This window comes from Pezoporus wallicus, unplaced genomic scaffold (assembly GCF_028554395.1).
Source record: "Pezoporus wallicus isolate ANWC-B61680 ecotype Strahan unplaced genomic scaffold, APGP_CSIRO_Pwel_v1 scaffold_13239, whole genome shotgun sequence".
Classification (NCBI taxonomy): domain Eukaryota; kingdom Metazoa; phylum Chordata; class Aves; order Psittaciformes; family Psittacidae; genus Pezoporus; species Pezoporus wallicus.
Window position 1 is genome coordinate 6,473,305 of NW_026642052.1, and position 14,945 is coordinate 6,488,249.

General features: G+C 41.9%; 1 protein-coding gene across 5 annotated transcripts in view; it reads left to right on the top strand.

The window, feature by feature from the left end:
• The first annotated feature begins 410 nt into the window (after positions 1 to 410).
• Positions 411 to 14,945, top strand: part of CPEB2 (cytoplasmic polyadenylation element binding protein 2) — a 53,948-nt gene continuing 39,413 nt past the window's right edge. For all 5 annotated transcript variants that reach the window (XM_057426851.1, XM_057426852.1, XM_057426853.1 and 2 more), the window contains exons 1-2: positions 411 to 2,078; positions 4,908 to 5,186. In XM_057426851.1, coding sequence (XP_057282834.1) covers positions 648 to 2,078; positions 4,908 to 5,186 — 1,710 coding nt within the window. In that variant the 5' untranslated portion in view covers positions 411 to 647. The remainder of the gene's footprint in view (positions 2,079 to 4,907; positions 5,187 to 14,945) is intronic.

The window sequence follows — 14,945 nt, forward strand, 5'->3', positions numbered from 1 at the left end:
AACCGTTTAATGAATTTTTGGCACGAAACAGTTCCCAAGAGCTGTTTCCAATGGGTGGAAAGGGTAGAACCCCACGTTCAATACCGTTTGCTCAGGAAATGCCTCAAAAGGCACCACCGCGCCACCAGACCCCAGCAAGGGCTGGTGCGAGCTCTGAGGAACCCACAAGCGCGGGGCAAGGTTCGATGGCACCACCTGGGCAGAGAGGACAGGGTGACCGCGCCTCCCTGTTACCGGAGGGACAGGAGTACCGGAGCCGGGCAAAGCCCCGGCGCTGCACCCCCGCCACAGAGGCACAGGCGGCCGGCCCGCTGTCACCGCGGCTGATCAGCGCTGAGGGGACACGAGCCCCGCGGGGGGGGGGGGGGGGGGGGGACGGGCGACGTTTTTTTCTCCGATAAAAAAAGAAAAGCCCTGATAAAAATAGAACTATTTATTATCAAAAAACTCCGGCACTGTTAAAACCAGTGCAGCGGAATCATGGCAAGAAAGAGGGCTTTATTCCAGAGAGTGGCTATTCCGTGGGTTATATAGAGATTTGCGATAGGCTGGTGTTGTAAGCGCCGTTCCCCCAAATCACTGATAATTATCTTTATCTCTTCAGACTCCCGGGGGCAGGGGTTCGCCAGGGGAGCTCCCTCCAGTGCATGGGGGATCGCAGCCCCGGGCTCTCACAGACGGCGACCTCCGGCCCTAACCCACCGTCGAGTGTAGGAGGTGCTGGCACAGCTGGGCCCTTCCCTTGCCAGGCAGCGGTGGCCGCCTCTTGTTCCTCCTCCTCCTGTCCCTTCTCACCCGCTGTAACCGGTTCCTCCGGCAGCGGCGGCGTGTCCGGTGGGTCGCCGCCGCCCTCTCTGCTCCCCTCGGCGGCCGCTGCTGCGCATCATCAGAACATGCAGGATGAGCTGCTCCTAGGGGTGACACAGCAGCAGCCGGGCAGCGAGAGGCTGGGCAGCAGCCCCGCATCAGGACACCCCCCTCTCGGCCACCCCTCCTCTGACTTTAAACCCAGTCTCAGCCCCCACCAGGATTTAAACAAGCAGCAACCGCAGCAGCAACAGCCGCCGCCTTCTCAGCTGAGCCAGAAGAGGAAAGAGTTTAAGCAGCAGCCGCTCAGCAGCCCAGCCCAGCTCGGCAGCAGCCACCCCCTGAATAACCACCACCCCCGAGACTATCATCACCACCCCCCTCAGCAGCAGCAGCAGTTCAGCCACCCCACTGACAAGTACCAGCAGCAGGAGTACAGGCAACAGCAGCAGCTCCAGCTCCTCAGCGCTCACCCCCCGGAGCCGCCGCGGACGGGGGACTTCCCACACCACCGGCCCCTCAGCCCTGCCGAGCGCAAGGGCGGCGCGGACAGAGGGGGTTCCGAGCTGCTCGCCCCTTCCTGCCCAGGGGGATCGGTGTCCGCGGACCCCAATGTGGGGGTGGCCGCCGCCTCCTGCGTGAATCCGCCTCCGTCTCCTCCTCATCTGCAGGCGAGAGCCAAGCTGCCCCCCATGGAGTCCCCCCCGAACAGCCACTTGCTGGGCAGCCCCGGGAACCTCCTGCCCGGCGGGCTAGGCTCTGGCTTCAGCAGCCTGCAGAGCCCGGAGATCCCCAGCCCCCATCACCAGAGCGGGGGCGGCTCCTCCTCGGCGGCTTCCCCTCCTCCTCCGCCGCTGCCCGGCTTCGGCACCCCCTGGTCGGTGCAGACCTCGTCGCCGCCTCCGCAACAGACGCAGCAGCCTCCGGTCTCCAGCGGCGGCGGAGGGCAGATCAGTGCGATGCCGCCCCCGAGCCCGGAATCCGAGACCAGCTTCTACCCGGGGATCCCGTCATCCATCAACCCCGCTTTCTTCCAGAGCTTCTCGCCGGTGTCTCCTCACAACCCCTGCGCCGGGCCCTTCAGCAGCCCCTTCTCGGCCGCCGCCCCCCCGCCGCCGCCGCCGCCGCAGATGAATTTACCTCAGCAGCAGCAGCAGCAACAACAGCAAAACCGCAGATCCCCTGTGAGCCCCCAGCTCCAGCACCAACATCAGGCGGCCGCGGCCGCCGCCGCCTTCCTGCAGCAGAGAAACTCCTACAACCACCACCAGGTACCGGGCGGCGGAGGGAGACCCGGGCAGCCGCGGTGGGGCGGCACGGAGCCCGGGCAAGCCGGCTCCGGAAGGGAGCCCGGGGCAAAAGGGAGCCCCGGGGAGGGGAGGAGAACGCGGGGACGTGAGTCGGAGGGGGCTCTGCTCCCCGCGTTTCGCTAGTAGCGGGAGCCGGGAGCTTTCTCCTTCCCCCCCTGCCTGCGCTGGGTGAGGCTGCGCGGCGGTGACAGCCCGGCGAGAGCGCGGAGGCAGGGTGGGGCCCGGCCTGGCCCGGCCGCTGTCGTTCCTCCGCGCTCGGCGGGCCGGGAGCCGTCAGTGGCTGGTCCGAGGGTACGTGCGGCCCCCGCCCTGTGCGGGGCCAGGGTGCACGACGGCCGCGGCGGTCGGTCCGGGAGGATGTTCCCAGCAGCCCGCCCCGCGCCCGGCCGGTGCTCCCCGCTCGTTCCGGGTGGCAGGTGGCGGGGCGGCCCCTTCAGCCGCCTCCTCTGGGCTGTGGCCGCCCTCGTCGGTGCGCTGCCGAATACCCGAGGACGTCGTTTATTTTCGGGATCAGAGGAGGCGGTTTACCCCTCATAAGACAGGATAAACGCTCATTTTCTTGTCAAGGGGTTTCGCCGTGAAAGCATCCCCATTGCCCCCCGCTCCCCCCCCCCAGTCGCCCGTAGGCAGCGTGGTGTCGGAACAATGCGCCTGACAGCCCCCCGGCGCTGGCGGTGCCTCCTCCTGGGAAGCCCCTTCGCCGTGCTCGGCCGGGTGGGCACCGAAAGCAGGTTCAAAAGGAAAGCTTGTCAACGTTGTTGCCTTTTCAGGGGGTTCGCCCGAAATTACTTGATTTTGTATCCAGAAACAGCGCTCTGTTTCGTGTTACCGTAGTTCTGCTACCAATTTTAGTCAAGCGGCATAACGATCCCGTGTTAAAATGAGAGTTTGCGTTGCTTCCTGGAACAAAATACTAATTGTAAGAAGTTGCAGGAAAGCGGATCCATGTTAGTGTTACCTGCTAGAGCGTAGTACCCACATCTCGCTCCAGTCACCTGCTCGGTTATGACAGGCCGAAGTTATACAGGCCTCATCTTAATTTTTCTTTCATTCTAATATTAAATCCTGACAGTTTTAATTGCTAGAGCTGGATTTGGAAGGCATTTCTGTCAGTATTGGAATCTCACATTAAGTGTGCCTGTCCAAGAATTAATTTGGATGCTTCATGGTTAGGAGCTAGTTGTCTTCAACATCTATAATAATCCTCTTCAAACAAATTTCAAAGCAGTTTTCCTACAGTAAGGTGTACAGGAATTTTCTCTCAGCTACGAGTTGTAGGTAAACTTAAAACAGTGCCATGGCAGCATAGCTAGCAATATTAGAGGCTTGTTAACATTTGGCATTATCTCTTCAGGTTTGTTTCACAATAGAGTGCCTGCCTCTCCCAAAATTCCAAACAAAGTATTCAAGTTTTACAACATAATTATCTATAATTATATAGAATGGGATGTTTTCATGATTACTTGACCAAAAATGGCTTTAGCTGGGGGTTTTGTTTGGTTTGGGGGGGATTATTATAATTGTCTTTCTGTTTTTGGAAAGTTCAGTTCTTTCTAATACATAACATATTGACATGCTTTACATTTCTAAGTTATTAGAGTTACAAGCTGAGGGTTTCTTGCAGCTAAGCTTAAAATACTGCATTTTGACTTCACAGAAGAGCTAAATATAGAACATCCCACCCCCCCCCCCCCCCCCCATTTCTTGTTTGAGAAAAAACCCTTCCAAGAACAAATTGGGAAACATTAAAGATAGATACTGTTCCTCACTGTCAGTCAGACTCGGTGGGTCCACCTCTTGGTAGTATGACAACTATAGGTCACTTTTTTTGCACAAGTTGTGGCTTAGCAATAAAAACTTACAGTCCTGTAAAATTCTTCCCTCAAAATACTGCTTCCATTTTCATACTGAGAAATACAGTGCACTTGTTTAGATACAGAAATGCTTTATACTGTGTCCCTGCCCATGGCGGAGGGATGGAACTAGGTGATCTTAAGGTCCTTTCCAACTCTAACTATTCTATGATTCGGGGGGGGGGGAAGGGGGAATCACCTAAAACCTTGCAAAATTCCACAGATAGTCCAGTTCGTTACTCCAGAAATACTTGAGCAGCAGGTTCAGAATACTGTGTTTTCATGTGGAAATGTTAAGATAGCTCCTTCAAACTGATTCTCTGTACAATAATCAGTACTCTTTTTGCTCTTACATGGTAATACTGAGATGATACTCAAAACGCTGTGGGGGGGAAATGTCCACCTGCCATCTGAATTTTAATTTTTAAATTTCCACTTGCTGTAGTGAAGTGCTGCTACTCATGCTAGTAGTAGAATAATAATATTATAAGAATTTTTTTAATTGACTTCTTTTAAATTCTTGTTATTTTTGCAGAAACTGCACAATTTAGTACCATGTAATACCATGTGATGTATAAGAAAATGGTCTCCTGGTGTTTTGTAACATGGTTTTACACCCTGGAATTGTTCTACTGCGTAGCTTTAAAGAATGCTACCAGTTATGACAATCTAAATGGATTGCACAAGCACTGTGGTGTTTTTTAGGGTGGGTGTATGGAGGAGTAGAAATGAAAAATTCTTTATGATGTTGTTTTCTTCCTTGCCTCAGTAATTAATTTACATGTTATCAGGAAAGAGTGGAAGTCTCTGTGCACTGGTTATTTGGTGGTTGGTTGTTTTGTTTTTTTTTGTTGTTTTGGGTTTTGTTTTTGTTTTTTTTCAAGTAAAGTGACATTTCAAGTGTTCTCAAATAATACAAATTGATCTCCGTTTTTAGCCTCTTCTGAAGCAGTCGCCCTGGAGCAATCAGAGCAGTGGCTGGAGCACAGGAAATATATCCTGGGGAGGAATGCATGGCAGAGACCATCGTAGAACTGGAAACATGGGAATTCCAGGAACTATGAACCAGATCTCTCCTTTGAAGAAGCCCTTTTCTGGTAATGTCATAGCTCCTCCTAAATTTACTCGCTCCACTCCATCCTTGACACCAAAATCGTGGATTGAAGATAATGTTTTCCGAACTGACAACAACAGTAATACTCTCCTTCCTTTGCAGGTAAGGTTGGTATGTAACTGCTTGTAGTCTTTGTTCATTTTAAAGGAGAATTAAACAGTCATTGTAACCCTGATAGCTGGTTTGAAAATTGTGTATTTCTGTATTATTTTTAGTCCTAAATTGCAACTAACCCCAGTGTTTTCAGAGTATTCAGCAATATGTGATTCTTACAGTTAATTAAGGATGTTGACTGTCAAGAAAGACAGAAACTGGAGCTGCTGATGTGCAATAAATATAACAAAATATGTTTAATCCAGCAAGTGTTTTCTGCCTATGGTAACACTTGTATTCTTATCCATTTAAAACTTGGACTTTTTGTTCACTTGTTGTCGTACATAAGTTTTCTTACTTTTGTAGGTGGCTCCGAGTCTTTGTCACATTTATCTTTTACTGGTGTTTTAGGCTGACATTTATGTATTAGTGAGATTTTTATTCTATTCTAGCAACTTTTATGTTATGTTCTGGCTGTAAACCCCATGGTTTAGAAGTGTCAAACAGGAGGAGTGTGTCTTAGAACTAAAGGGTTCACCTCCTGAATTTTGTCAGTGACATCTGATGTGACTTGAAGCAAGTGTACTAGCTCCAGCCTCTACTTCTACCATTCCTTCCTAAATTCATTTAGTCGTAACATTTGTTGTTAGTGGAGACCTTTATTATTTTGGATCCCAATCTCAGTTGCCATTTGAACAATTCTTAGTTTTGTTTTCTCTCTCACAGTGAACTACTGTATTCCAGTAAAAGTAGAAAATATTATAATGCAGAGAAAATAAAGAGAATGTTTCTTTCTCTCCATAAAAGGCTAATATAGTTGGGTTTTTTTGTTAGGTTTCACACGGAGTCACTTGGAGTTTCATTTGTTGTAATTGTGACCATATTTGAGTTAAAACAGCTCTGTTTGCATCATTTAGCAGCTAATCCTCATGTAGCTGTAATAGGGGTAAAAGGGTGTTCCCTGGGACCAGTTTTCTCACCAGAGTTCCTATTTTTCTTACCATTTTGCTAGTGGACTTCTTTTTGGCATAAGAGGCCATGTCCTCACTGTGTCCAGGTGAGCTCTGATACTTGCAGTATTATGAAGGGTTATGGTGACTTTCAGACATACCTAAATTCTGCACCAGGTGTATGCACTGGACCTGAAAACTTACAAGGGTATTTGCCTGTACTGTGAAAATCTGTTCCATTAAGTAGCCTTACTAGCTGGGATATCATAGTTCAATACTTTTTGTGTGGATGGAAGGATGGGGGGAAAAATGGTGCCATTCTTTGTATGTTAACCCTGATCTGTTAAGGAAAACAGATTATAGATGGGTAATGATCTGTGGTGGAGGGCTTCAAGAATAGTTGAAACACTGAAATGTCTCCTGAACAGGAACAAGATTAGAAATACTAATGCCATCATACATTGAAACTACAGTAACATATATATTGGTATTTATACACAGCTAAGCACAAGTTGTGATTGTATTTACTCATTCAGTATGCCTTACAAGTCAGTATGACTATTGCTTTAAACTTTCAGAAGCTTCTACAGTGGTCATCTAATATAGATGAACTCATTTTATGTCTAAACAAAAGCCTTGTGCATGCAAACTAGAAATCATTTCTATGTAGTAGGGTAGGAGAAAATCTTGCATATTATAATAACATCAGTGTTTCTGTTTGAGGACTGGGGGTTTTTAGTTTTGTGAAGAGATAGTGTCAAAGTGAGAAGGTGGGCGCACGTAATTGTTGTTGGTTTTGCCTGTGAGCACCAGCACCACTGATTAGACAGACCTGTTTGGCTATATTTATGCTATAGAACTATCTGTGCTTAAATCTCCTTTACATGTATAAAGTCATGGTTGCAGAACAGAGTAAAACCAATCTTCTTTGAAAAGGTGCAGTGTTATCTACTGCTATTCTAGAAATGCTTGATGTCTCCTTTGATAGCTTTGCTGCACTGAAATAGTGTTCTTATTTTTCAGTGATTATACTATTGTTATATAGTTAATTCCTTATGATGACTGTTACATTTTGCATGTCATAATGAAAAAGTTAAATAGCGCTCAAAGCATGCGTGCTTATTTTCATCAGGATTGTGCTGGCAATTGCGATGCTGTCAAACACCCATCTTGCTAATTTGTACTGTGCTCGTCTCCTTCCATAAAAGGCTGAGGTATTTAGATTGAGGAGTCTTAAAGATACAGTAGCAATTTCAGAAGATAGTAAAAAATAGTAATTAAATTTTATGCCATTTGGAAAGTCTTGCACAAAATCGTTTGTGTATGTAGAAATCACCTATTTCTTCCAGGCTTCTATGGAGCAAACGCATCCTAGCAGGCATGTTGAATGCATACTGCATTGTTCACAGTATTGCAGAATACTTTCCCACATGATCATGCATCCTTGTTTTAACTGTAGTAGTCATTTGGTATGTCAGGGGACAAAGCACCTCTCCTCTAAATTTTAGCTAGCTCAAGCTTAGCAAATGAAATATGGTTAGAAAAGCCAGTGTCCTCACTGACTAACTTTCTGTAGATTATTAAAAACATGGTAGCAGAACATTAAAATCCTATCTTAATTTTTGCTAAGTCCAAAAAGCATTCAGTAGTGTCAGATGCTTTAAAAAGTGTACCTGATGCATACAAGATAAGCCACAAGAGGAATCGTATTCAAATTCAGTGTTTTTCCCTTCTATGAAACTTTTTTATTCTTTGGCGTTTGCATTAATGGATGGTCCCCAGTATAGAACTGACGTAAATTTTGATGAAAATAATGTTTCTTGGCATTAAGCTAATATACCAGTGACAATGAATGTCATTACTTATAGCTGAATAAGTAATTATGTGTTTTGTGTAAAGGGATGAAACCAGATTTTCTGTACTTCATAGTTAAAAAGGAAATGTATCCCACATGAAGTTAAATTCACAGTTGCCACATTAGCTACAGCAATATCTCGGGGGAATTTTCTGAAGTTCAGAAGTTCTTGTTCTGTTTTTAAATAAAAGTAGTCAAACATCATGGGAACCCTGATTGAAATGTGAACAAATTAAGCCAATAGCCAAGTTTTTCTTTTGTGACTCACTGTAAGAAGCTTTTTGCTTTCCCTTAGGTTTATAACATAGCACAAGCTACATGAAGAAAAAAGTAATTTCATAGCCAAAATGAGGTGTACGCTGGTTGCACTGTTAGAAGTACTTCACATAGGAAACGGGTTGTTGCCTTGCACCAGAGTCATTAAAGAACAGTTAGAAATCTTGCCAGGTATTCACACCATCAAACTTAAGCATTTAATTGAGAAGCCTGTTTCCTTAGAATCTAGGCTCCTTATTTAGATAATCTAATTCTTTAGAAGAACATACCTGCTACCACTGACCTTATATGGCCCCTGGGATTCCTGTTTAATGTTGCATGTCAAGAAGTTAGACAATATGAATACTCTTATTCTCTGATATAAAATTAAAGAAAAAAAAATAGGGTGCAAGAGCTACAAATGTATTTCTAACGCCACATACTGTTTCCATCCCATAAAAACAAAACAAAAACCCAAAAGCATTTCTGTGGCCAAAATGCAAGAGCAGAAAGCAGTGTGAATTGATGTATTTCATTTACATTCCTTGGATGAGGAAAGTAATTAACTATTTCTAGATCTTTTTATTTTAAAAATTGTAATGTCTGCTACCTTGTTTTGATTGCAAGCTTAATATTTCTTAATATCTTGCAAGTAAGGTTATTAAAACCTATTGTAACAGTTTAATAATACACTTCAGTGTTTAACTGTTTTTATTCTGGTGAAAACACTGCTTTCTATGAGTTTAGTTTCAGTGTCTCTCAAGTTGAGGAAATAAACTTCATGTCTGTGTGTTTTTCACCTTGATTTGTCCTTCCTGTTTGTGCAAACAGTACATGCAGTGTTCATGGTCCTAAAAGCTGAGCTTTATTATTATCTGTTTAATACAGCTCTCCAGGTGGGGATTTGTATGCTAAGGTACCATCTCTCAAAAATGCAGATTAGTTTTTTTTCTATTTACTTTTCAAATGTACTAAAGTTTTCAAAGAAAAAAAAAACACTTGCAAAACAAAATGAGTTTTAACAACAGGTGGCAGTTTTAGATATTTAAACTGCTGTCAAAATCCATTCAGAGGATTTTAGATTCTCAATATGACAGTTTTATATGACAATTTAGTAAATGTACCTTGACAGTTTAAATAGCTAATCTTGATGCTACACATATCAGTTAATATTAGATGAACAGAAAGTTGCTAAATTTTGGTTCTTAATGCCCTATTTTGACTCTTGTGAATGTGGCCTGTTTCTTCAGAAGTGTGGAGTGTTTGTCAGCTGATTTTAAACTTGAAGGCGTTGAAAGTGTCTGGCTGCTACATTGTCTTAGTCTTCAGACTAATGTAATTGTCCAAATGCTGATTTATAAGCCAGGGTTGACCAGTTTGTTTTTTCTAAGGCAAAACCTGCAACAGAACAGTGTCTTCAGGATTTCTAATGCAGTAGATTGATTACCTGGGGCTGATTAAATAACATACAAAGCCAGGTATTTGTCTCTGAGCACTGTACTGGGGATATCTCTACCTGGAGGAAATGGAGTGCTTTCATACTTTGAATTTCAGGATCAAGACTTGAATAAATAGTATTGGGAGGCTCACAGATCAACAATTCAAAGGGATTAGTTAGCAGAAAGTTTGTGGGACTTACAATACAAGTGTGTTTATGACTTTATATGAACTAAGAATTCTCTCCTACTGCTAAAATTTCCTGCAGTTACACAGCTCATTCTATTGACGCAAGTCAAAAACAGAGTTAGGAAAATTCAACATAATATTAGAAGCCATGATAGTATAGCAGTGATGTGTATACTTAGTAGAGTGTTTCACCTCTTACTGTCTGCCAAATCATAGTTGTTCTCCTAAATTGAAATGCCGTATGGTCTGATGTATTTGCATGTAAGTACTCAAAACTGTATAGATATTTCAGGGGGTGAGGAGGGAGGAACCCAAAACTTGAATCACAGCTTCCCCTTCAAATGTCTAATTGTTCCTTTAGTTATTTTGTTGAAGCTATTAATACACAAATCTTCCAGATTCTCCTTGTAAGTCAATCTTGCCAAGCCTTTAATCATCTCTATAATGTGTCTGGCTTGTTTCCAGCATATGAATGCATATTCTTGAGCTGAAGTACTCCAGTATGGATACAGTACACACGGTTGGTTTTTTTTTGTTCATTTTTAAATGTTTATGTAGTCGGGAAGTAGGTGTGTCTTTGCCACAGGACCTGTTCTTGGTGCATTTTAGGCTCAATTTAGTTGACTTACATAGCTCATTGTGTCATTTTAACTTCAAAATACTTTTATCAGGTTGACCATTCACAGATGTCTACCAGATATTATAGTTCATCTTTACCACTAATGATACCATGGAAAGTAACCAAGCAATTTCATGTATCTACTTTTAAGCCTTCTTCCTTGCTTTTTTTGTAGAACTAAAATTATAGTAGTCATGGGTTTTCATATTAAGTTTCTCATTTACATTAGTTATGGTTTCAGCAATGGGCTTATGATTATAGTATGTTCTCACTAAAATGAGAATGACTTGAAGTTTAGATCTTCGCAAAGAGGATATTTTAGAATATGATGTACTTGATTAAGTTATTACTGCTAACATTAACACTAAGTGCTATATTCAAGTACTTTGAATAGTTTATTATTAAATCAGCTGTGACTTTCTAATCTTGGAACACATTTTTATTAAAAAAATGGGACCTGTTAACATTTTTAGTTTAGGAAGTGATTTCTTAAAAGTTTCTTTAATTGAACTTTTTAAAAAAAATCAGTTAATTCAGGAGGTCAAAACTACTGAGTCTTTTTTGCAACCAGATAAGACCATACTGGACAATGACTGGAAGCTTTATGGCTCTGTTTCCAGCCCCTATTGGATTCTTTAGAATACAAAGGGACATGTAAAGGAGCATGTTTTGAAGATACTTTCATTTACTGAATTTAATACCTGTGTTAGAATTTTTTTTTTACTACAAGTAGTCGTACAACTGAGTGGTTTGAAGTATGTGCCCAAAATTCAAAATTGTTTAGCTTCTTAACTATGAACATGTATTTTTTTGGTTAAAGTTTGGTAAAATTTTACTCACTGTTGAATAGTTTGTCCTTTTATTCGCTTTATGCATGACAATATGCGCACTTTGAGATATGACTGTACTGAGTTTATGCAAATGCTCAAACAGGATAATCTTTGCATAAATTGCATGGATATATTTAGAATATATCTATCCTAAATAAATTGTGCCAAGAACAATTATTTGTCCAACAATTTAGTGTTGAAACTTTCTCATTGGAGAAAGCTGCCCTCTTTCCATTCATTCCACGTGTAGGTATATGAGAGTAGAACTTCTGAAGTGCGCACTCTGAGGATGGATTTTTGCATGACATTGTCAAAAAGTTCTTCTAGCACTAACTATATTCTATGGGTAGGATACTCCATGCTTCTATATTGTGTAAATTCGTAAAAATTCAGAAGCAATTACCACTTTTCTGTAAATTTTCTAACATAGTCTTAACTTTTAAGTTGAGCTGACAATTTGTCACTTAGCCATGTATCTCTGAATCTTTAGTTAATTATATCAAAACCGTGGTCTTCTGCTGTGTAAGAATGCAGTTGTGATTCTGGTATTGGAAACGTAGGTCAAGCAGTATTCAAATGTTTATACATTTAAAAAGAATAAAAAGCTAGTGTGAGAATTTGTAGTGCTTGGGAGAAGTTAACTATTGGCTCTGGAGATAAAAAAACCCCTAGCATTATGTTGTGACATTCCACTGAGATATGGACCTTCCGACACAGCAAGAGTTCGCTTGCTGCTTAGCATAGGACTAATGAGCCACAGAAGTGAGGGAGATGCAAAATATTTTACAGGAATTCAGCTTTGACAAAAGGAGCTTTTGGAGTCAGGCTGATACAAAACTTTTGTATTAACATATATGCTTTTGTAGCAGTGCCTTTGTACTGCTGATTATCTTTAGTTTCATTATTTCAACACAATCGATTAGCAATTATCTCCTAAAACAACCTGGAATGACTTTTAAAACAATATGGAAATAGTTCTGATTCTTGGGACTATTTCCATGCTGTTTTAAAAGTAGTTCTGGGTTCTTCTAGGGGCTAACTGCTTATCAGCCATGTTGAAATATTGGAACTAAAGGTAGTCCCAAGAATTAAGGACTAATTTCCCTGTGCATGGAAAGCTATGTAAAACAGTCAAGTTCAGTGATAATATTTTTAGTGCTTGTCTTGATGATCAGGCAAAATCACAGTGGAAATTTTCTGGTTGAGTAGAGCATGCAGTAGTAGAACTGTCCCTGTGAAACCATTGCAGGCTTTTTCTGCAACAAAAGTTGTAGAAAATCTTTGCTGATGTGACCTACAATATTGAAATGCTTCTAAGTTCTGCTTTGGAATCAAAGCTTCATAATTGCATAGATAACTGTGCTCTTTAAAGATATGATTTGCATATTTGGGGAGCGCAGAGAAGCTTTTTAGCATTATAAGGCATAGTTTAAAATCAACCTCGTACCCAAAGAATGATTTAACTCCTTTTGAGATAGTTAAATTTGTTATTGTTGCTTTATAGTAAGTAGTTTATCAGTGAATTGGAATAGGTGTTAAAAGTTTGATGGACTGATTAGCTAGGTGTTACCTGAACTCACAAGTAGATACTGGGATGTAGGTGGTGACAGAACAGAATACAATTCACATGTTTAAATCCTGCTTTACTTTGGTGTATTCTCAACATATTTATATTGTACAGTGCATGCTTATTGAATGTTTCCACTGCCAGAAATGAAGTAATACAATTCACAGAAACAGACCTGTTTTTAGCTTTGTAGAGATGAACTTTCTGAAGTCTGAAGATGATGGGAAAAGTTTATTTCCCCTGCTTCCAGCAGCACAAGACCTTTCACTTTGGATACATAAAACTTGCAAAACAGAGTGATGCAATGCTGAAGTTGCAGTCATTGCACCATGTCACCCAGTGGAGCAGTTTTAAGATTAATCAAAAACACGTTACATGTTTTACTTCTTAATTTCTCTGCACAATCCATGACCAAGTGGGCCAGTTTTAGGAATCAGCCATGATGGTGCCCTTTTTTACAGGCTTTTGCTCCCCAGAGTGAAGTCTACAGGAATAGATGTTTGCCAGGTAGTCACGTGTTATCTCAATGTATATGTAGATAGCAATGATCAAAAAATAAATGAGAAAATCTTTAGTAAGCTTTTAACAAAGATAAAGTATCACACATATGGTTTAGTCCAGTTTTTACCAGTACTAGTTTTTTTCCCCTGTCAGTTACACAGGTAGCAAAGCATGGAAAAGATGTTTATTCAGCATTGGTTTTTGCAGGAGCACTGACTACCTACCCCTTACTGTCTTCAGCTGAATTGAAGACTTCATTAAAAATCCTGATGAAATCTCCTGAATGCTAGGAGACAGTAGGGAACAGATCCGGCTTTGTCACTGCTCACACCTTCTATAGAAAGCAAATTTGTTATGGTAAGCAGGTTCTTTTCATTGTGCTATTGAGAAACAAACCTGCAAGGGCATGGAAGCAGATTAGTCACTTCAGTTTCATTCTGCTGCTTCTCAGGACAGCTAGAGAATGGAATGAAAGCTAACCAGTCCCAAAATAAGGTTGCCCTGAACTAAAATAATTCTGGTGACTTGCTGGCATTCAAACCCAGTTGAAGATTACCTTGCAAAGTGTTTGGCATTTGATCTGGGACGTGGCAGGAGACAGGAGAAACTTAGGTTTTTTTAATATATCATTAGAATTATCTCGAAGGGCTTCCAAAAAGAAAATAAAGGATCTGATTGAATGAGCATAATAGATTGCTTACCCAACAGGAAGCCAGTACTCTTCATGGTTGGTTGAAGGAGAGAGAGATGGAAAAAAAAAGGCTACTCTCTCTTCATCCCAGTGTTGTATCAAGTTGATGAAACTTTTTAAGATGAAAGTAAAATCCAAGTTTCTTTATGGCTTGTTTTGCAAAGCTGTTGAGAAGTCAGTTTCTGACTCATAGAAAACCTCTTTCAAAGCTTGCTTTTTCACTCCCAAAGCATGAATACCTGCTTGCTGAGGAGCTTAGCTTGGAATTAATCTATGTTCTGCTGAACTGTCATGGAAAGCCACGGTAACTGTGTGTCAGATAACCTTCTGTCTCCATTATATATGTACCAAATGCGTGGCTGTATCTTTGGTGTATTTTAATGGTCTTGGGATGCGTGTGATGCGTTTCATCCTACTCTGTTGAATTACTACAATGAGTGCAACCAGAGAGAAGACAACAGTAAAATTAAAGCATGATTAATTACAGGATTCCTTTAAGTGCAATGCAGTTAAGCCAGAAGCCTTGCAAGCAGAAGAGGTTGAGGTTTTATGCAAACTATTTTTAGTCTCTGATGGTATCCCAGGAAGACCAAGGAAGTTAGAAGTAATTTTTATTCTGTCTCTGTAAATTGGGTGTATTAGAAAACATGGGAGAAAATTTCTTAGTTGAGTATAAAACCAGTGAAAACATTTGTGATTTATTACATTAACTTTTGTTACCTTCAGTGAAAATATTTATAATAAATTATGGTAACTTCTGAATCTTCATGTGCAAAAAAAAAATGCTCTGTATAAGGCTGACAGTCTGTTAGCAGTCCTTTCATAATTTAGCTTTTAATTTTTCCAACCTTTAACTATTTAGTGCTAACCACTT